The sequence below is a fragment of the Lissotriton vulgaris genome, chromosome 5 (assembly GCF_964263255.1).
Source record: "Lissotriton vulgaris chromosome 5, aLisVul1.2, whole genome shotgun sequence".
Taxonomy (NCBI): Eukaryota; Metazoa; Chordata; class Amphibia; order Caudata; family Salamandridae; genus Lissotriton; species Lissotriton vulgaris.
In genome coordinates this window covers 355,129,716-355,153,651 of record NC_141693.1, presented here as the reverse complement: position 1 = coordinate 355,153,651, position 23,936 = coordinate 355,129,716, and the positions used below count along the sequence as shown (strand labels likewise).

Here is a 23,936-nt window from a genome sequence, read left to right as displayed (position 1 = left end):
TGGAGGAAACCACAATATTATTAGGCCCTGGATACTATGCATATTTCTCCATTGCAGAAGAATTTTCAACATTACAATACCTTCAAGATGATTGCAGCATGTGCCTCAAGGAGGCAGTATAAAAGTTCTAGGTCAGTGTAAAGCTGGAGTATTCTCAAGATACGTGCTGCTACATAAGCTCAAGCCCGGTGACTTGCAGCTGATTCTGTCACATAGAAAATGTCAGCTTGCTAGTTGTGTCACTGCTGTATCAATATGAGGCCTCTTTAACCAGGTTAAGGTCTGCCCTGAAAGTATTTACATATAAATGACAGCAATGGCTGCTCCTCAATAGATGGCATTTTCTTCTGCCCAGTCTTGGACAACTGGCTGACCAGATTACACACTTTTAAGGGGATCCACAATCCATTAAAATCAAAACCGGTTTTTACTAATCCTGTCAGACTGTTTGAAAATTAGTGTTCCTCAAGGGCTCAACTACAATGGTGTTCTTAACTGCTCTAGCACAGGGGAATTCAAGTTATTTTATTCAGAGGAGAGATTTGGGTTTCTATTTTGGAGAAACATAATTTCCTTGGTGGCATTAGGTCAAAGCAAGATCGTTGCAGGCAATGTTGGGTCCACAACTTCACTCGATTTCCTGATTCTGTGTGCCGTACTTACTGTGATAATGCTTCAAGACTAACACAACGATCAGTGGAACCAAGTAAGACTAAAATGGGAAGACAAACTATCGGACATGAGCAGAAAATTATACCAAAATAGACATTGTTTTTAGTGAAGTCTGGGGAGCCTGTTTAAAGGAGACTAAAGTTCACGGATCCTGGTCTTAAGCTGAAATGATGCTTGATATATGTAAGTTGCAACCCAGAGTAGTTCATTAGACTCTGAAGAACTTTAGTATGTATGAATGCATGTATTTTTCTGGTCCAGAGTACCCAAGAAAACCACAGTGCAGAGGGGAGCACGTTCGCACTGTATTTCCAGATAATTACATCTCTTAATTCCATGTTTCTGAAAAAGGATTGCCCTTAAAGGTGATAACCTTTTAGTTTGCATTGACACATGTTCTAATCACAGTCCTCTGGGATTATGAGTTGACTTTCAGGAAATAAATTGTTTTATACCTGAACATTTATGATGTCCAGTCTCCACTATGTTTTCAAAAACAAGGTTTGTGTTGAATGCCGTGTCAGTTGCCTGATGAAAAACTTTATTGCCCTCCTTTTCTTGAGTTCCTCTCATACTGAAGGTACTCCAGAACTTTATGAAAATGTGCTTCTAATTGCTACATTTTGACCCATTCACTAGCATTCCTGGGCTTCTAGCTTTCATTCAGCTGATCACATTGGAATTTTTTGTGCTGGTCAGGGCCGGCTTTTCTAGTTTCAGGGCAAGATAGTCTATGTCAATCTAACGTTGTGGAGCTTACTAGACTGCCACTCTTCAACTCCCAATACCTACACCTAGCTTTTTCCCATAGTTGACTAAATATCTTGAATAAAGCAAACAGCCTGTCACCAGGCAGTTTTATACTTTCAGGGGAACAGGTACTGCATCTGGTGCAGTAGGACGTGGTAGTGTCTGATTTGATATCAAGCAGAAGTACTCTCCCTTATTTGCTACATCTTGCAAAGGCGTGCCTCCACTATTCTTCTTTGAGTACATTTATCGTCAATTAAAAACTTTGTTTTAATTAAATTGATGTGTCCTTGTTTTAATGGTTTGCCTGCGTCAGACCTTTAGCATTACACAGTTGTTTGTATTTGCAATTGCTATAACTTCAGTGAGAGAAGGACGTGAGATTCAGACTTCTTCTTTTGAGCCTCGTAAGGTTTTTCATGAGTAATCTTCAAATATTTTCAAATAAATTAATACGTTTAGTCTGTGAACCCTGCATCCCTGATTGAGCAGGTTCTACATACTATGTAATATATAGAGCTATAGCTGGAGAATTACAACTGTCTTGTTTCATGTACTCTACCTCAGGGAAGGAGGATTGGTATTTGAATAAACAATAGATAGCTGGATATTTTCATGCCTTAGTCAAAATGCTAACCACCCTCTGTGAGGGAGATTACAGCTCATGCTCACAGGCAGAAGGTGTTTTCTCCCTGTGAAGGCTCAACACCCGCTCGGTCCACAGACACGCCATTGACCTTTGGAACCTACTCGACACCACATCGCCGGACGTCGCCTTTCTAACAGAAACCTGGATGAACGCCTCATCAGCACCCGACATAGCCATAGCCATCCCGGATGGCTACAAGATCATCCGAAAGGACCGCATCAACCAGACTGGAGGAGGCATCGCCATCGTCCACAAGAACACCATCCGCATCACGACCAGTTCCGACTATAACCTCGCTGCCGACGAACACCTTCACTTCCAGATCCACACCAACCCCAAGACCACACTCAGAGGCACCCTCATCTACAGGCCACCAGGACCCCGCACACAATTCAGCGAAGACATCACTGACTTCATCAGCCCACACGCCCTCATCTCCGAGGACTACATTGTACTGGGAGACCTCAACTTCCACCTGGAAAAGAACAACAGCAACACCACCACCCTTCTGGACAACCTCGCCAATCTTGGACTCAAACAACTTGTTAACACCCCCACCCATTATGCCGGGCACACGCTCGACCCAATCTTCACCTCCAGCAAGCACATCTCCTTCAATCACACCACAGCTCTCCACTGGACAGACCACAGCTGTGTCCACTTCAACTACAAAAAGACTACGTCCCACAACCCCCCTCAACCAATTCCCCGCAGAAACCGGAACAAAATTACCACCGACCCAACTCTTCATATCGCTTCTCCAAAACCCTCCTGCAAAATCTTCGAACCCAAACCTTGCAGCCACCAACCTCACACAATGGATCACCCACAGCGCTGACGATTTAGCACCCTTGAAAAAACATCAAATCAAGCAAGGTATCAAAAAAGCCCCCTGGTTCAACGATGACCTTAAGAAATCCAAGAAGTTCTGTCGCACCCTCGAGAAAGCCTGGAGAAAAAACCCAACCACTGACAACCTGACCACCTTCAAGAACGCCACCCGCAAACACCACCAACTGATCCGATCCACCAAGAAATCGGCATTCAAGGATCGACTCGCAACAACGCACACAACAGCAAGGAACTATTCAACATTGTCAAAGAATTTACCCACCCCACCGCCGGCACCAACGACATCACTCCCTCCCAAGACCTCTGCGACTCCCTAGCCTCATTCTTCCACAACAAAATCGCTGACATACATAAGTTTTGAAAACCAGTCCACCCCACCCACCTCCGAACTAAAACCCCTTTCCAACAACCTTTGCGCCTGGAACCCAATCACCACCGAAGACACCATCCGCCTGATGAACTCCATCCACTGAGGATCGCCAACCGACCCATGTCCCCACTACATTTTCAACAAAGCAGACTCCATTATCGCAACCCATCTCCGAGACGTCATCAACTGCTCCTTCAACTCCGCTACCTTCCCGGAATGCTGGAAACATGCCGAACTCCGCACCCGTCTGAAGAAACCCACAGCTGACCCCACTGAACTTAAGAACTACCGCCCTATCTCGCTCCTCCCATTCCCTGCCAAAGTATTTGAGAACGCCGTCAACAGTCAGCTCGCCGCCTTCCTCGAATCCAACAAATCCCTCGACCCTTCACAGTCCGGCTTCCGAGCCAAACATAGCACCGAGACCGCCCTCATCGCAGCAACAGACGACATTCGAACTCTACTGGACAATGGAGAAACAGCTGCCCTCATCCTACTTGACCTCTCCGCAGCCTTCGACACAGTCTGTCATAGCACCCTTATACATCGCCTCAGCAACGTCGGAATACAAGGAAAAGCATTGGACTGGATCATCTCCTTCCTCGCCGGAAGAACCCAGAGAGTCCGTCTCCCCCCTTTTAGATCAGAGGCCACCAAAGTCATCTGCGGCGTACCACAAGGATCATCACTCAGTCCCACCCTCTTCAACGTATACATCAGTCCCCTCTCATCCATCTCTCGCCAACACAACCTTAACATCATCGCCTACGCAGACGACACCCAGCTGATCCTCTCCCTCACCAAAGACCCAAACACCGCCAAAACCAACCTACACGAAGGGATGAAAGAAGTAGCCGAATGGATGAAGAACAGCCGTTTAAAACTGAACTCGGACAAAACAGAAGTCCTCATCTTAGGTTCATCCCCCTCCGCTTGGGACGACTCATGGTGGCCACCGGCCCTGGGAAACGCACCCATACCTACGGACCACGCACGTAACCTGGGCTTCATCCTGGACTCCTCCCTCTCGATGACCAGACAAGTCAACGCCGTCTCATCATCATGCTTCAACATCCTACATATGCTCAAAAAAATCTTCTGTTGGATCACCACCGAAACAAGAAAGACGGTCACCCACGCACTGGTCACAAGCCGACTGGACTACGGAAACACCCTCTACGCCGGAACCACAGCCAAACTACAGAAAAAACTCCAACGCATCCAAAACGCATCAGCCAGACTCATACTAGACATCCCCCGCCAAGCTCACATTTCCGGTCACCTGAAAGACCTCCACTGGCTCCCCGTTAACAAGAGAATAACGTTCCGTCTCCTCACCCACGCACACAAAGCCCTCTACGACCTAGGACCCGAATGCCTCAACAGGCGCCTGTCCTTTTACACCCCCACCCGCCAACTACGATCGTCCAATCAAGCCCTCGCCGCAATTCCACTCATCCATAGATCCACCATGGGGGGAAGATCCTTCTCCTACTTAGCGGCCAAAACCTGGAATTCTCTCCCCACCCACCTCCGCCTTACACAGAACCACCTCTCCTTCAGAAAACAACAAAAAACTTGGATATTCGATAAGTTAAGTACCCCCCTCAAGCGCCTTGAGACCCTCTGGGTGAGTAGTGCGCTACACAAATGCTAAACTTGAACTTGAACTATAGCACATCTGTTTAATAACATGAGCATTTCTGAAAATCTGCTCTGCTGCCTTGTGAAAATCTGTGCATACCTTGTCCAAACATTATTCCTTAGATTCTCATGTTAAGATGTATTCTCAGGTTGCTCAAATTGACCTTAATAACCAGTTCCAATTAGTGTGATATATATTTTTGATGGAGACATCTCTCTTCACCTTTTGAGTCTTCCTACTTACAATAAGGGATCCGGAAACAGTTGTAATAACTCCTGTACGCCTATAGGTTTGGTCACTGGCATCTGTCACTCCTCTTGCCATGACACAGATCAACAAACAGGTACCAGCCGTGCACGCTGCTTTCAGTTCCTTTTTTCTGTGCTCTTCAATGTGTATCTGGTGCTCCACTTCTACCGATTTAGGTTCCTCTACTACAGTCCTGCTTTCAGAACCTTTGGCATGATGCATGGATATTGCACCCGAAGAGTACATGCTTCCAACTGTTTCACAAGCGGATGCTGGTAACAGACCCTCATGACATCTGTCTATAGTTTCTCAGGACACTACCCTAAGTTCTGCAAGGAATGCTCCATAATTCATGCGGGAGTGGCTTCCAAACTCAATATTGCCAAGCACAAGAAGTGAGGTTGATCCTTTTTCCAGCTGACCCTCGAGCTGAAATTTACCTTAATCTGGGCAGAACGTTACTGATGTGTGCTCCCTTTGAGGCTCCTAATAGCTGTACTGTACATCGCATCAATTAGCTATTTTCCCTGGTACTTGGGCCCTGTGTATCCTTTCTCCCGAAACTAGTGTCCGCTTTTCATTGGAGGCAGCCCATCACTTGGGGCTCCACCACATCAGTCTAAAGAAGAGGAGAGTTAGCTCCAGTTGGACCCTTGTCCTTGGCTTCCATATTGATCGGACTAAAGAGTAGTGGGTTGATAATCATTTTGTGGGGTTTGCAAAAAAAAAAAAGGGAAGGTGAGCCAGAAGCAACCCATATCCTGAGGGCTTGTCCTTTGCGTCACGCTGTTACATCTTGGCTAAGAAGCGTCTCGGGGGGCCTGAGGGCTCATTCTGTGATAGCAAAAGTTACTACGATGAACAAGCGTGGGATCGTTCCATCTTGGACATTTGTCAGGCATCTCGTTTGCATCTATTTATCGATTCGATTAGAATAATCTTTATTTCGATCACAAGATCATAAAAGATATACATTACATTCTATATAAAACTTAAAAACGTATTAAACAACATTAGTGATCAAAATAAAAGCTAAAAGTAAAAAATGTGCCACAGATTTAGAACTATCTCAAGTCTTCAAGTCTTTTACACAAGCATTTTTACACAACGACTTCGAGTGTACCACATAGAGGTTAAAAATTTGGATAGAGCAAAAACTACAGTAGGGGATAAATCTGTCTTTAGGACTCTGTAAGCGGGTAAAAAAGTTCTGAATCCCAGATTCCTGAGCAAGGGGACTAGCCAGTATTTCCTGCTCCTCTCATAGCCCCTGCAAAAGAAGACAACATGGACGTCGTTCTCCTTCGGGTGTGCACATACCGGGCAAGTTTCTGAGGAGGAGCGAGAAGACCAGGATGCTGTAAATGATGCTAGGGGAAGAGTTCCGTATCTCCATTGGAGAAATAATTTCCTAGTCAGTTGTGGGGTAATGGCATCTAAGACACTTTCGAGTTGATAGGAGTCTTTTATTTTTATGAACTGGTTGGCCAATGATCCGTCCCGGGTACCTTCTGTAGCTCTGAAGAGCATGTGTTCGTAATAAGCTCTCGCCAGTACCTTTTTCGGGATCTTTGGACAGATGTTTAGTGGGTCCAGCCATAGTTCAGGGAGTCCGATTGCCTCCAGCTTTCCCTTGATGTATATGAGCCATGGAATTCTTTTGGCATTGGGTAACTCTAAAAATTCCTGCAACTCAGCTCTGTAATTTGAAAGGTCTGGGCTACTCCATAGACGCTGCCAGAATGTCAAAGGCTTAAGACCCAGCTCCTCCGTTATTGGTCGAATGTCCAAGTCCAGTCTGAGCGGGAGTAATGGAGTACTGTGCGGAAGAGCAACAATCTGTCTCAGGAATTTATTCTCAGTTGTTAATAATTTGGATGATGGAATATGACCCCACAACTCGCCCCCATATGTAACACCCCCCCCCCCGGCTTGGGCTTTGTAAATATGGATAATGGGGCTAAGTGGCCGGTAGGGGGATTTGTTCACCAGTCTCATAGTGCCACCCGCCAACTGTACCAGTTTGATGTTCACTTTCGACTGGTGAGACGACCACGTTAAGTTTTCATTAAGAGTGATCCCCAAATATTCAATTATGTGTACCCATTCCAATTGAACTGTTCCCAACCTAGGTGGTGCACGGTTATGGGGCTTGGGATTGAGAATCATATATTTAGTCTTTTGTGGGTTGATTTCAAGTCCCTGGTCTAAACAGAACTGTAAGAACCCGCCCAGCACACGTTGAATGCCCATAGGGGATTTAGACAGCAGCAGGGTGTCATCTGCAAACATGATTGCAGGCACCCTGCTGCCAGTCAGTTTTGGGGCATCAGTGTTGGGGATCCTGGTCAGGTGGGCAACTACCCCGTTCACAAAGAGGCAGAACAGGGTCGATGCGAGCACGCAACCCTGTCTTACCCCTCTGCGAATGGGGAACCTTTCGGTTAACTTGTCACCTCTGCCACACCTAACACGGGCATAGTTGTTATGATGCAATCATCAGGATAGCCAAGATGTCTCCAGGGACATTCAACTCCTCCATGACTTTCCATAGTTTTGCTCTCGGTACCAAATCAAAGGCGGCACGCAAGTCTACAAAGACTGTATACAAGGTACCGCCCTCGATTACAGCTGTTCTCCAATATAGGAGGTTCAGCCTAAAAATTTGGTCTATTGTGGACACCCCCTGTCTGAATCCCGCCCGATAGGGGGTCAGGACACCCGTCTCCTCTACCCAATCCTGTGACCGGTCCAAAATCAGTCTCCCAAAGAGCTTTTGGGATATGTCAATAAGACTGATTGGACGATAGTTGGCTGGGAGCAGAGGGGACCCCTTTTTGTAAATTGGAACCACCTCTGCACCTCCATACCCCCCAGAATAGCATTAAATATCAATGTGAGGTATGGGGCCCATATCCCTGGTTCCTGCTTAAATAGGTCCCCAGGTACCCCATCAAGACCAGGCGCTTTCCCTGCGGACAGCCCAGCTATAGCCACCCTCACCTCTTTTTCTGTGAAACGGTCGCCAGTAGGACCTGGGACTATCGTACTGTTTGGAGTGTTGGGAGACCCTTCTTCTGCTGAGTACAGTGCCTGAAAATGACTCTGCCATAAGCTAGGAGCTATATTAGGCTCAATTGCAGGGGATAAGTCCTCTGTACCATTGGAGACTAAACGCCAGAATTTGCGTGAGTCTTTGATGGTTAGTGATTTTGAGAGGTTTTCCCAATATTCTTGATCCCATTCGGCCCTCGCATCCACCAGGAGCTTTCTATAGGATCTTCTCCTGTCTTGAATTTCCTCCCTGCTCTTACCTCCCTTGATAGCAAGTAGCAGTTTGGCCTTAGATTCCCTTCAGGTAGCATTATACCAGGTCGTCTTGGCTGAGGGTCCTATTCTTTTCCCAGGCTTTGAAAACAAATCTAGCTCTAGGGTACTAATTAGATCTGCATGTGTCTGAGCGAGCTTTTCTCTATTGGCTACAGCTTCCGCCTCCTTCCCTATCTGAAATGCCTTCTCCAAGAGCGGGATGATCCTTGCGTATAGTTTTGGTATTCTGTCTCCGCTAGTGGCCAATTTCTCCCACCTGACTTTTCTCCGGTTGTTTTCTAATAGGAGTCCTGACTTGTCTTTGTCCATGCCAAGCATGATAGCCTCATTCCCTGGTGAGAAGTAAGAAAGTTCCAGGGCATTGTGGTCATTGTCCCTTCTCTCAATAACTTTAAAATCAACTACTTGTGACCACATTGTTAATTTGACAAGGATGTAATCTAGTCTCGATTCTCTACCGGTTTTATTGTAAGTACAGATACTTGGTGTGTCTGATTTACAATGACCATTACAGGCCCTTAAACCTTGGTTTAGAGTGAGGGCAGTTATCTGCAAGGCCAGGGGGGTCCAGGCCCTGGGGGGAGGCGCCACCGTCGCAGGAACCAGCCAACGTGAGTCTTCCTCGAGGGAGGGGCCATCACGTAGGCCTTATAGTGGTTCATACTGTGAGTTTAAATCACCTCCCACCAGGCATGCGAGTTCCCAGGGAATACCATCAAGGAACACAGAGAGTTGCTCTATGGTGCTAGATTCTTTTGACATGGGTACCGGCCTTGAGTATGTGTTTACGACTACCAATTTCGAGGAATTTGGCCACTCTAGTAGGATCGCCAGAATATCGTCGGAATCTGTTTCCAAACAGGTAGCCTGGCAGCCTAGATCCGTTGCCAAGCTCTGGAACTCTTTCCCCCTTTCTCTTAAAACTTCTAACTCTTTGACCCTTTTTCGTAAGTCTCTAAAAACTTGGCTTTTCCCCCAATCTGGTTAGTCTTTCTGTCCCCTCTACTTCCAACCAGCGCCAGGAAACCCATGGTGTCAGTGCGCTTTACAAGCACCCCTTACAATACAATACAATACAATACCCATGTAGCTAGTCCTCCCGATGGCCTGCCCCTTCTCCCCCACTTAGCGGGTTTAGAAAAGACTGCATATCCCTGGAATAAGAGTTCCTCGCGTGCCCAGGTCTCCTGAAAGAGTAAAATATTTTTGGATCCAATAAAAGAACCCCACTCTGTGGAGTCAATTTTACTGGCTAATCCTGCGACATTCCATGAAATCAGAGTTAAGGGGAGTGGTTTGGTAGTAGGTGGGCCTTTGGTGATGGTATTAACAACACTAATCTCCGAGGTGTCCATCTGAATTGGGGGTGAATAGGCCAGAGCCGATCTTTGATTAGTATGGATCACGATTGGATCCTCTAAGATAGGCTCTGGGGCTAGATTAGGTTCCAATACGTTTTCCGCCCTTGTGTGTGATATGGGTACTGGGAGCGAACTATTCCCCATCCGTTCTGATGCGGGCAATTCACACCCCTCATTATCCGAGTGTCAATCCACCATTTCTAAGCTACTATATCTATTGTAGGTAGGGAAATGGGCTGGATAATGCATTCTGTGGGGCCCTGGAATTCCTCTCATAAATCCTCCCCCGCCGCCCCTCCTCCTTGTGATTGTTTCCCAACCTGCCTCCTCCCCATATGGTAGAAAATGGTCTGTAGGTCTTCCCCTGTAATTTAGTGGAGCGCTTCTCTCCCTGCGACAATTTTCCCAGTCGTCCAGCAACTCTTGGTGGTGCCCCCATCTCTGATCCTCCAAGTTGTATAGACTTGATGGGTAGAAGAATGAGAGAGGAAGGGGTTTGGATGTTGCTGCCCTGGTCGTCAGGGGCCCAGGCACAGATGTAAGCAGCAGTGCCCGGCTCTCTGAAGGTGACCAAAACGCAGTCTCCCCTTAATGATTTTCTGGAATATCCCACCCACTTAGCCCGCCTGACCATAGAAATGTCACTGGTTATTCCTCTCGGGAGCGGTCTATATGTGGATAACCAACTAATAACCTTGTTCCTGAGTGAGGATGTTGATTCAGATGCCATGGGTTTTAATTCCGGAACCCCTGCCAAGACTAAGGTATAAGGGGCAGCCTCTGGGGGAAGGTTGACAGGTTTTGGTTTACGGGTGTAGTTGGATTTCTCTCCCATACGTGTTGAATCGCCCTTGGTGTTAGTCTGGGTAGGAGAAGTGTCTTTAGGTGGGGGGGATGGTAATGGGAGTGGCAGTTAGTGTTTGTGGAGTTAATGGAGGGGCGTTGTTGGTATTGAGATTAGGCGGGGGTTGGAGTGTCTTGTTGGGGATGGCTAGTGGGTTGTGGGAGTCAGTGGAGGGTAACTTATTCTTTACAACTGTAGTGGAATCGTTACCCTTTTTAGACTTTGGATCGGGCCCCCTTTCACTACTTTAGCTACATTAGGATCAAGTTTCTTCGAATCAGCTAGTTGCACAGTGGATTTTACGATATTAACTAGCCTTGCTTCGATCTTGATCAATCGAGCTTCAAGGGTGCTCAATAGCGACCTGAGAAGTGTACCAATGTCCTCCAGTGTGATGTCATCGCTGGAGTTATCCACTAGAGTCATGTTTGTGGCCGGTGGTGGTACCGTTGTACTATGGGTTATGGGGGTAGTTGTTGTACCCTGCTTCTCTAAGTTGATAACTGTAGTGCCTCCCTTCGCCCCTTTTCCCCTTGGTGGTTTAGATTTTGGGGACTTTAGCCTATTAACTTCTTTAATTTCTTTATTTTGACCCCCCTCTTTTTTTGTATGGCACATTCCCTGACCCCCCTATCTCTATCGGGGCTAGACTCTTTGTCATTGACTACCACTGTTTTCGGATCGAGTGTTGGGAGAATAATTCCTGGTGAGGTATGAGGCAATTGGGTGTTTGGAAGGGCCATTAGACTCATGTCCTCAAATTCACTGGGAGCCTCGATTGTAAAATCGGGGTCATTAGTTATTGCATTAGGTGATTGATGTATTACCTGGTCGGTCATTTCGTTAATTATAAGTTCGGACCTCCCCTCCGGAGTTCTAGCTTCAGCCATTGGCCTCATTGAAGATCTTCTAACCCAGTCAATTTCCTGGGCAATTCTTCTTTCCAAAACCTCAATTTCCTCAATCAGAAGAGATCCGGCTTTGACGAAGTAATTGTCAATGGGGCCCTTTGCGGCTACGGCCGCAGCTAGTGTCGATTTGCTTCTGGTTTCTCTAGTGCTCATTGCTCCGTGGGTTGGGAAACCAGATATGGCAATAAAAAGGGGGGGGGGGGGGCGGACCGGACTCTCCCGTACTCAAACGGCCTCAAACGGCCCGATCTTTGCCCGGTCTTCGCCCCGAGCTCCGTCCCGCGCACGTCCCGCGTCGCGGTGGCGAATGCGCCTGTAAAGTACGAGGAGGCTGGAGGCGTGGCCGCCGGGGGAAGAGGCACCAGCTGTGTAGAATGGAGGATGCTGGTCCTCGCAGTCCCCCGGTAGGCTCCACGCACTGTGTTTCCAACAAAGACCTCAACCTGGGCCGTTCTCTACTGGGAGCGAGTGTGCTCTCCGCCGACTGCGGAGCCGCTCACACCAGGTTAAAACAGCCTCAGGGAGCAGATGAGCGGCACCCGCGGAGCGGGTGTCGCGAAAGGTGGCGGGAGAACTAGCAGCCTCAAAGTGCAGGCAGAAGTCTGGGTCAATCCTCGTGGCAGAAGGTGATTTCCTCAGTAAGGCACCCGAGCAGCCGGTGTTCCCAAAGGTAGGTATTGCTGGAGGCTGGGGCGTGGCCGCTGGGGGAAGAGGCACCAGCTGTGTAGAATGGAGGATGCTGGTCCTCGCAGGCCCCCGGTAGGCTCCACGCACTGTGTTTCCAACAAAGACCTCAACCTGGGCCGTTCTCTACTGGGAGCGAGTGTGCTCTCCGCCGACTGCGGAGCCGCTCACACCAGGTTAAAACAGCCTCAGGGAGCAGATGAGCGGCACCCGCGGAGCGGGTGTCGCGAAAGGTGGCGGAAGAACTAGCAGCCTCAAAGTGCAGGCAGAAGTCTGGGTCAATCCTCGTGGCAGAAGGTGATTTCCTCAGTAAGGCACTCATTTCACGAGCCTCCATTGTTTTGACTCAAAAGTATTTCTGGACTACCGGAATTCTTTTAATGGCCCGTAATGAAAAATGTTGCCCTGATGGAAGAATTACAATTACAAGTAAATGTAACTAACTACTCTTACAGTTGTTTTGGGATCCTCTGTAGAAAATTTCAAACCGGCATAGGTTTTGCAAAACGGTACAGAGGCTAGAATTTTCAAATAGATGTTTCATAAGTTAAATCTAATGTCTAGGAATAATATTCAGTAGCAGCCATGGTTAAGTGTTTACTTAAGGGGGCCAGTGAACAGTTATGGCCAAGTTTGGAGAATATATATGGTTTGCTGGACTTAGGTCCCCTTCTCCAAAATCGGGGGATTTCTTTCCTGCTGGTCAGAGGCTGAAACAAATCATCGGCCATAATGCAGGCCCCTTTTTGACAGTATATGAACTCAAACACTTTCTTTCTTCATTTCACCAGACCAGTATTGGAACGTGTTTGCAAAGTAATCACTTCCACCATGCTCTGGTTTTTCAGTCGTCTTTTGCACATCCTTAGCAGGTTCTATTGTCCTCTAACCTATGTGAATTTTACGTCACTTTTGTGGCGACATACATGTCAGTCTTTTCTCTACAGCTGAGCTGAACTTTATGAGCCTGCAATACTAGGGCAAGAGCATATTCCGCATCTTTAGTTTTAAGTGTCTCGTTTTCGTTCTAGATTGACTTTCAAGTGCACATCACTTTGAATTTTAAGCACTTTACGGACATTGATGGAATCTATTGCACAAAAATGGCAGGCCTATCCAACATCAAGTGAGTTATTCTTTCTTTTGCGGAACCCTCTTTTGTTTTGCATCTAGACAGGAACTATTCTCTTGGATGGTTTGTCCTGGCAGTAAGTCTTTTGTGAGCAAGGAGAGCTGCACCAATATATCTTCTACTGAACCAACCTCCATGCCCTTCATTGACTTAGATCCTGAGTTAATTTCAAAGTGTGACCAAGGCCTAAAGCGAAAACTGCTCATATTTATTTGCCTTGTGTGTTTAACTCCTTTAGGTCTCGCTCCGAGAAGCCCGACTGGTAATCTCTATACACTTAACTGGGTTATACCCAAAGGTCTGTTCGGGCATAATCCCCAATGTGCCACATTTGAGTGCTATCATGATTTGTTTATTCCACCATGGGTTTATATTGAGACTTACTTAATGAGCCAAGTTGCCTAAATTCGGAAAAGACAAAGGTTCTGTGCTTGATTCTGTATATCTGAAAGAAACAGGTTAGTATTAGATTCCTTACCTTAGAATATCCCCAGGCGTCGTTGGCGCCGGGATGACGTCGCCGGAGTACTTAGACACCGCCCTCGCGCGCTGACGTCAGTTCTTCTTTTTTCCGCGCCAGCAAGCGCCGATCCGGAAAAAGTTGTACCCATAGCCAATTTTTGACTAACTTTTTCGATCCTTTTTGATCGCCTTTCGAAGTCTCTCGACTCCGACGATGCTGGTAGGGATGCCCGAGTTCAAACCCTGTGCCGATTGTTGCCGAATGATGTCGGTAACCGACCCCCATCGCCGGTGCCTTCACTGTCTGGGCCCGACCATGACGACAAGTCCTGCTCCGACTGACGTTCAAAGCTAGACGGGAGCAGTCCCGCAAGCGACTCGAGCTCCGGCAGTCAGCCCTGCGCCGCTCGAGGTCCCGGTCTGGATGGAGGTCGAGGGACTGGTTGCGGGGCCGGAGTCACCACAGTTCCGGGAGTCGTCATCCGTCTTCGGGCTTGAAGTCCTCAGGTAAGAGGCACAAGAAGTCGAAGAGGCGACATCGCTCTTCTGACTCCCCCCGACGCTTGCGCGACGCAGCCGGGGGTTTGGGCGACACCGCCCCTGCGGCTCCGCCGGAGCCGCAGGCGTCGCGGCCTGCTCCATACCGACTGGTCCCTGGGCAGAACGCGATGCCGGAGGAGATCGACGCCTTCCTCATGGCCATGAGGTCGCTCACTCCTCCGTCGGTTTCCGCGGCGCCTTCGGGCCAAGCGGCCCCGACTGGGTCCCCAAGCCGCCGCCGGGTGCTTTGGCCCCGGCGCCGTCGGGTGCTTCGGCCCCGGCGACTTCGGTCCCGACGCCGCAGGGCCCCGCCGGCTCCGGGTCGTCGCTGGTATTAATGAGGCCTTGTCAGACGTTCTTCTTGGCACTTGGTCCAAGCCCGCTACAGGTCCGTCTGTAGATGGGAACGTGGCCAGGCGCCACCGCCCGGCTCCGGGCGACCCTTGCTTCCTGTCCACCCACCCCACCCCCGAGAGCCTGGTCATCCAGGCCTCTAACTCCCAGACCGCATTCCCGATGGCTTCCCCTGATCGGGAATCCAAGAGGTATGAGCAATACGGGAAAAAGGTATTCTCCTCCCTGAGTTTGGGGTTGCGGTCAGTCAACAACGCGTGCCTCTTGGGCCGTTACACCCACTCTCTGTGGTACACGGTCGCGGACGTGCTGCAACAATGTCTGGAGGGGGCCCGGAATAAACTCGCCCAAGCCCTTGCGGAGGGTTGAGATGCAGCACAGTATTCCATCCGGTTTGGGCTGGATACTCACTGGGCAGAGCGATGGCAACGACGGTGGCGATTCATCGCCACGCCTGGTTGAGGTCCGCCAACTTTTCGGCCGATGTCCAAAACACCCTTATGGACATGCCGTTTGATGGCCGTCTCCTCTTTGGCGACAAGGCAGACCATGCGCTTGAGCGCTTTAGGACTCCAGGGCTACGGCCAAGTCCTTGGGCCTCTCGGCCCCGCGCCAGCAAATGGCTGCCTTTCGCTCCGTTTGTGGCCAAGGAAGGGGCGCCCCCACACGTCCTGCCAGCCACGGCCCGCAGATGACCATCCAGCGCGGTGGCCGACGTGAAAACTGCAGTGGCGGCGGTCGGGCACAATGGCGGGGCCAGTCCACACCTACCCCTGCTGCAGCATCCGCCTCAAAACCCTCCTAGTCCGAGCTTTCAGGCCCATGTGACACCAGTGGGGGGCAGGGTTCGCCATCACCACCTCCACTGGCGCACTTGCACATCGGACAGGTGGGTGCTGCAAATCTTCCGAAGGGGCTACTCCCTCTCCTTCGAGGCGACCCCTCCAGCCATGCCACCGCAGTACCACCGCGTGTCGGGGGATCACTTGAAACTTGTACAAGAGGAAATTACGGCCCTCTTGGCTAAGGGGGTCATAGAGGGCGTTCCTGGGCCAGAAGTAGGGTGTGGTTGTTACTCCCACTACTTTCTGGTACCCAAGAAGGACAAAGGGGGCCTACGCCCTATCTTGGACCTGCGGAACGTCAACTGCTTCCTCCGGAAGGAAAAGTTCAAGATGCTGACACTGGCTCAAGTCTTAGCTGCCCTGGACCTGGGAGACTGGATGGTAGCTTTGGACTTGCAGGACGCTTATTTTCATATCCCCGTCCTTATGGCCCACCGGCGTTACCTGCCGTTCACGGTAGGCCACAAGCACTCTTAGTTAACCGTGCTCCCCTTCGGCCTTACCAGCGCCCCACGGGTCCTGTGAGCCAGAGATAAGTTTTTTCCTATGCGGTCTGCCACATTGTGTCCTGGTCGGTTTACTGTCCTTGTTGCGTCCATCCAGGATTGCAGGGTGGGCCTGCCACAGGTTGCAACAGTCTGTTTGAGCTGGGTACCAAATATGTTCTGTAGGCGCAAGTCATATGAGCCCTAGGTTACAAGTTCCACAGCAAGTTGAGGCACAAAGTGGGATTGTAGTAACTCATATTAACAAAACCACTGCCTGTTTGTGGGTATTACAAAGGGGAACTGTTTTGTTGCCATATATTTGTAGAAATGGCCGTCAGTCATTTTATATGACATTTGCCCTCTGTTCATATTTGTCACTCTTGAATCAAATAGTCCTGACCCCTGCGCTTTGTCCTTTTTTAATGGATTTTAAACCATTTACTGCCTGCAGTCAGTCCCTTTTCATGTCATTTCGTAATATCTGTATATGGGAGAAAATGTGTTTATTTTAGACCAAGTAGAAATGTGTCTGGCTTAAAAACAATTTATCCATCAAGCCATCCCTGTAACCTCTTTATTGGCTCCTGTTTTTAGGTCGATTTCAAGACCCTATCCATTATGCACATATTATATAGGTGCAACAGCCCTGCTACCTTCAGAACCCAACATGGACTATGCTCCAGCCAGAAACCTGCATACCTTTCAACTCAATTTATACAACAACACCCTTTTAGGAGAACTGGTTCAAGGTCCTTATAGGTAGTGTTGTATACGAGGACCATAATTATAGAACATACTTAGCCCTTTCTCCAAACAGAAGGTGGCTACCTTCAGTATAGGACACTTCTTGACACTCAAAATGTTGGAGGCTTCATGCGAGTCCAACTACCCCTGAGACTGAAGAATGCCACAGATGGAACCCCACCCTATGCATCCTGCTGGATGATAACGCTCAGCATCTCTGTACTTAACACGGTCTTGTTTTTTTCTTGCTTGAGCTACTCCTCTGGAGTGGCCTAGATGACCGGTAGTGATAAACCAAACTCTGTATTGAAGAAAAACCGGGGAGGGGAGGGGGGCGTGATGGGGACAGACGAGGCAGACCATTTTCCTACATAAGCCATAGTGATAATGGCATGGGTATTCCACCAGTACTGCCAGTCAGAATATAAATAGCACATTAAATGACTGTTCTAGTGTGTTATGGTTCTTGGTCACATCAACCTAGTTGTGCCTCTTTATTCATTGACCTGCTTTAGCAGTGGCATAAAGCTAAGGTTTTTCATCCTTCTATACTGCAACCTATAAAGTTGTTGGAATTTGAGAATTGTGCCAGGTTGCTGCATACATATAATTTGAAAGTCCGGTAACTAGTGAAATGTAATTGGTTACCTAGAAGAACAAGTTTTAATAATTATCATTTTAGTCTGGCGAGTCTGATGCTTTGATTATTAGCAACGTTTGGCTTTGTAAACGGTTCACAAGGAAAAGCCATACCAGATCTCTCTTCTCAGTTTCTTCTTCACACTGTGCACTGTTAGGATAGAAGACATTTTTCACACTTACAAATGGCTTGTGCATTGAATGTCCGGCATCACTTGGGTCCTTTGCTGACTATTGAGGCAGTATCTCTGGCAGTATCCCTGGTTCAGCTGCTGTAAAATGTCTTACATCTTCAAATGCTACTTCATGGTAGTGGCCATCTTCCTGTGAAAGCATTGCCATCGTACTCTCTTAAAAAATAGCTAGCGAAACTGAATAGGTTACAAATTATTCATAATTGCAGTTGTGAAACTGCAGTGCTGTCGCTTTTGTAGTAGATTTTGAAATAGTAGAGAGCACACCAGTAGTATTTAGGTAGGGGAGCCCAAGGCAAGTTAAGCCTACTTTAACAATGTTGGAGCATTTGCGATGATTCAACTGTATTCTTATTTGTGCTTCCCTGTAAGCAGTCAAAGTTCGGGTCCTGTTGTGCGATTTCTGTGGCGCTTACATTTCAAAGAAGTCGGCACAGAATTGTAATGTGCTTAAATCCGAGATCTACATGAAGTGTTTTACTGTTCATGTGCTTCTATTGAAAGTAGCCATGTTCGTAGTTTCCAAGCAGCTTAGCTTACTTCTGGGTATATTGCAAAAATCAACAGTTATTAGGCAAGAAAAATAGCCTAATAAGGAATCAGCCAACCAACAGTTCTTTTGGTATTGAAGAATAGCTGGTGGCCTCTGTCCGAGCCTTGGTGCAGCTCACTCTGCCACATGATTTTAAATGCAGGCGACAAATGGAATGTTTTCTAATAATCACAGTATTAGTACTGAAAACCTTGACCTCTTGTGGGACCTGAATAGCCTTTTGATTTCTTCTTTTGTCCTTGTAGGGTCACCTTTCTACCCAAATCAGCCAGTGTATCAATCTGCACCAATCATCGTGCCTACGCAGCAGCAGCAGCAGCAGCAGCCTCAGCCACCACCACCACAGCCTCCTCCACCAACCAAGAGAGAGAAAAAAACAGTAAGAAAGCTGGTTTTCTTGTACATTTGGCTTTAAGTTTATTTTTTTATTTGGCTGTCTTGGGGAAAACTTCTGTAAGGAGGAGGAAAGCAGCCCAAATGAGGTAACTGATAACGCTGTGTTATTGACAGAAAAGGAATAAAAACAGATGTTGCAGGGAAAATGAATTATGGATCGGATTGGGCAAACTTAAAAAAAATAAATGCTATTTTATGGACAAACAGAATTTCACCCAGTTGCTCCTCTTTCAATATCTGGGAGGAAGTGGCCCAAGAACACCTTTGGCATGTTTTAAGCATTCTATTTTTACCTCATAGTCTAAGGACTGAATGCCACAAAGTTTTTACTAGAGGTGTGAAATTTGGAATTTAGATATTTCTAAAGAATTATGTTAGAAGCCTTTAAATATCATCAAGGATGATTTATTTTAAAAAGCACACATATTGATTATATATAGGACTGCCAGTTTCATGGTATTTATTTTTTTCACATTTCCGTCTGTATTTATCCATGTTTATTTTTTGGCCATCTTGTTGGTGTTTATTGATATTTATTTTGTGTTTTGACAATAAATGAGTTTGTAAAATGGTAGATTTCCACATATATTTGGCCGATGAACATGCACTCATACTTTGATGTATGTCACGTTGTTCGAAATTAAGCACCCAAATATGACAAAACACTACACCCACAGGTAAATATTAGCATAATATACAAATATATCTTAACATATGCCTATATTTAAGGAAATCTCTTCCTGTTTTTTAACTGCTCATGATGTCCATATGCTCATCTGTCAGCCTGGGATTCATGAAGGGCAGCTTGAAGAGTCACTCACAGTAAGCACAATTTTCTGAAATTTTCCACTTTTAAAAATGAATACAGACAGGAAACACATTGTTTTCTGTCTGTATTTATCTGTAAAAATGAGTAAAAACAGAAAACTGAGAGCCTAATTCATATACTATGCTCACCTGATTTTGTTGCACAAATAAATTGTGGTTTCAGAACTCATATGTTTGAGGCATGTGCGGCTGTAGATACGCATTATGTGCATAATCCTGCTTTCTATTGTTGTGCTCGGATGTGTGCAAGTTATTTTTCTTTGAAAAAAGTATTTCGAGTGACAAGGTACAGTGACTTCTCCTTTCACTGGTAATATGCATGGTCATCGACTCTATTGTTAAAATGTTTTCTTCCACCATTTGATTCTGACATGGGATGTTATGCTCTAGTTCAACACAGTCTTGCTGCACTTTTCTTGGTTCATACTTTGTCGGTATTGTTATTGATCGCGGCCCTCTCTTCCGTTAGGCTTGACAACTTCAGATTTGTCGGGGCAATTTGCCTTAGACTGTGCCTTAATTCGCTCCTTAGGCATATCCCTCCACTATCTGGACACACTGTGATTGGACAGATTTCCTTTCTTTATTGTTCTCGGTGACACACTAAGTAGCATCGCACCGATCTCCACCAAGTCTGCAATCTGTTCCTCTTCCCCAAACACAACAAGGCCAGCTTTGAGGCTTGTCACGCCTTCAGGTTGAAAAGACTTTGTGTGACATTGGGGCTTGGTGACTAGAAGAGTTTCGAAGAAGCCCGGACGACACACAAGATCACTTTGGTCTGAGGGTGATCATCATTCACAGCTGTCGGCTGCAGACGAAGAGACCTTCTCCCCCATGATAGCTCTGGCTCAGAACTAGAGATCCAAGACCTGCCTAAGCTCAACTAGCTGTGAGTACTGTTCCCTCACCATCAATCCCAGAAGACCACCACAAAGTTTCAACTTCCCATTTATGAACACTCAAAGCAGATTGCTTGGCCACTTCTGCGTTCTGGCCATGGTCGGCACCGATCGCCGTCTTTGGAAATGTCCATCCCTAGCTCGATGCTGAAGAAAACTGTGAAGCTGACTGCTTCGAAGACAACCACTTACGCCTCTGAGTAGAGCGGCAGAGCCGAAAACATTGGCGTCAAAGCACAGCTAATTGTTAATGACCCACCTAGACCACAGGCTAGGTAATTGCTCACCCTCCACAAACTGTTGCTCAACCTGCCAAAAGGCAGGTGTCATGTGAAGAGGCTTTGGACATACCGACTCTGCCCAAACAGAAAAAGAAAACCGACAAGGCCACAAGCCCTTTACCTACTACGCTACCACCCCTGCCTGCTGTACATCATTCACACATACCACCTGCTTTGACAGCAGACAGCAGACCCTACACCATACTCACCTGAAGAGTCAATACTTTCAAATATAGGGGGACAAGAGGAAAAGAGACACTTTTGATATCTAACCACAGGATGGCTACTGGGATACCTATGACGGACCCATCAGCAGATACAGACCCTTCAGCAGATACAGACCCTGATCAATTTCTACCAATGTTAAAGGGTGTGTTCCGCCACTCCCCAGATATATTCAATGACTCAGTAAGAGCTAAGTTTATAGCACTAAGGGTGGGCAAGAAATATGAAGCATCCTCATATGATCTGCGCTGTGTACGAGTTCAATTTCCACCAGACTCCTTAGTGGTAGCAACCACATGAAAAGGAGCTAATTCTTAAACAATTGGTGACGCTCCTACACCAGATAAAGAGTAAGAGGATAGATGCTGCAGGAAAGAGGGCAGTCGTACAATCAGCCAATCGTTGGCGTATCGCTAATTCCGTTGACCTTCTCTCTAGATATGATCGGCCCACTGGGACGAGATGGAGGCACTCCTCTAATGACTCCCTGAAAAGACAAAAAAGAGGCTACCAAATAGCCTCGGATAGGAAATATCCAAGACAACTATATATTGTGCCCTGGATACTGCAGCTAGGGGTGTACACTCAAGTGCCTCATTACGCAGACATGCATGGCTTCGGGTCTCCAGTTTTAAACCGGAAGTCAAACAAAATTTACGTGCTCTTCCCTTTGATGGTGGACATTTGTTTGGCCCTCAGATAGATACATTGTTGAAAAAAACCAAAGATACTGAAACGGCAAAAGCCATAACAGCACTGCAATCACCTTCCCATTGTAGCTCCTTTCGCCGGTCATCCTACTACAGAGGGTCCAAAACAACATCTCATGACATCTTCACTTCATACCAGTGGCCACAAACTCAAACCACCTCTCCTAGCGACTACTACTGAGGCTTGTATAAAGGTAACTCCAAAGGCGGATTCACCAAACCATCTGCCACTACCACTAAGGCCTGACTTAACTCTTATTCCCCTGATCACACAATACCTGTTGGAGATTTTCTACAAGGATTCTTTCCCGCCTGTTGGGACATCACCTCCCGCCAGTGGGTTTTGGATATTATCCAACATAATTGTCTGAAGCTCACTTCCACACCTCATGGAAGATGTACAAGCACTCTTGAAAAAAGGAGCTATGAAGCTTGTTCATCTTCACCAACAGGGTACAGGAGTCTACTCGTCTTTCTGATAGCCTGAGACTAATTTTAGGGTTCAAATATCTTCATTGAATTTAAACACGCAAGTATTTCCATGTACAGTTAGCTGTCTTCAAACAAGATCGAAACAGCACCGCCGGACAGTGCCAGCTGAGAGCGTGAGGTCAGCGCTCGAGACAGTATCAGCCAATTGCTCGTGCATAGAATAAAACTATAAGAATGAAAAAGAAAAAAGGAAAAATAAGGAACCCCTTTTCCTCAGGTACCCCCCTCCCTCCTCCTGCCAGTGCTCCCTGTCTCTCGCTAGCCCCATATTCCTCCCCTCATCTATGCTAAGCTCTCAGAGACCTGCTAAACAGTCTGTCTTCCGAGGTTCTGTGAGGCGCAGCAGTCTAAGATATCGGGGACATGTGACTTCTCGGAATTCGGTGGCCAAGAGTGATAGATATGTTTGCCACTGGTCATCATATGCGTATCCCTCTCCCGCCATAGTAAGTGACAGCTTCTCCATCCCGAGCATGTGCCATAATCGCTGAAGCCATCCTACAAAGGAGGGTATAGTGGGAATAAGCCAATGTGTAAGTATATTTTGAACCGCTGAGCTGATTGTGATAGCCATCTGTCTGCCCCTGCGGGATTTTAGTGGGTAGGTCAGGGGATTAGGTAGACCTAGTAGCACATAAGCTGGGAAGCGCGGTATTTCCGTCTCAAAGTGCTTATCTATTTCATATAATACTTGAGCCCAGTAGGACTGAATATGTATGCATTTCCACAACAAGTGCACCAGGTTGCCAGTCTGGCCACAGCCACGCCAACAAGTTGCCTCTCGGCTGCGGTCCATCGCATGTAACCTGTCTGGTGTATAATACCAATATGTCAACTTTCGTGAAGGTCTCCGTGAGCCCCATGTGGTATGCAGAGTGCCTGACCCTATAGTATATCTCCCCCATTCTTCGTGACAGAGGGTCCTGCCCAATTCTCTCTCCCATCGCTCCCTACCCAGGTTATGAGTGTACACCAGTGTGGTCTGTAACATCTTGTATAGTTCGGAGATGAGTTTGGAATCTGTCATGCGGGTGATGAGCCATCTTTCGTATGAAGATAAGAGTCTATCTGCGCTAGCACGGACCTGCGGGTGTAACACCCAATGTCTCACCTGCAGATACCTTAGTCGTTCAGTCTCTGGGAAGTCGTACTCCTGCCTAAATTGGGAAAATGGAACAACCCCTTGGCTCCATACATGTGGTACAAAAACCGGCAGCCAGCAGGCCTCCAGTGTGCAAAAGCCGCCTCTTCTGTGCCTGGGGTGAAGTCGGGGTTATCGACCAATGGGGTAAGGGGAGACAGGAAGGTTGTAAGGTCGTGCGCGATATTGGTGGCATCCCACACCTCAAGAGGAACCCGGGTTATGTGCAAGGCATAGAAATTAGGGGGCCTGTGGGGCTTGTGCAGGAAAATAATTTCCTGCAATGGTCGCGCCGCCACTGCCTGATCTTGAAACAATCAATGTTTCTCTGATTCCCATCTGCTCCATTCAACTAGGTAGCGCAATTGTGCCGCTTGAAAGTACAGTTAGAAGTCCGGGATGCCCAGTACTCCCATCTGCGGAGCAAGCGTCACCAATGATTTTCGCATTTGCGGCTTCCGGCCATTCCAGATGAATTGGGCCAGGTCGGATTGCATCTGGCGAATCCAGCCAGCGGGCGGATGGAGAGGGAGGGTACAGAATAGGTAGAGGATCTGGGGCAAAATGGTCATTTTAACTGCCGCGATCCTGCCTAACCAAGAGAGAGGGTAGGGCTTCCACCTGCCAACCTCGCGTCGGATTTTCCCGCGAAGGATGCCGTAGTTGGTAGCAACCATAGGAGGGAGTGAGGAG

The 23,936-nt window shown here is 47.5% G+C and overlaps 1 protein-coding gene across 28 annotated transcripts in view; it reads left to right on the top strand.

Moving 5' to 3' along the window:
* The window catches only part of EIF4G3 (eukaryotic translation initiation factor 4 gamma 3), a 1,432,461-nt gene that overhangs the window by 486,291 nt on the left and 922,234 nt on the right, over window positions 1-23,936 (top strand). For all 28 annotated transcript variants that reach the window (XM_086921648.1, XM_086921654.1, XM_086921652.1 and 25 more), the window contains one exon: window positions 18,514-18,647. In XM_086921648.1, coding sequence (XP_086777774.1) covers window positions 18,514-18,647 — 134 coding nt within the window. The remainder of the gene's footprint in view (window positions 1-18,513; window positions 18,648-23,936) is intronic.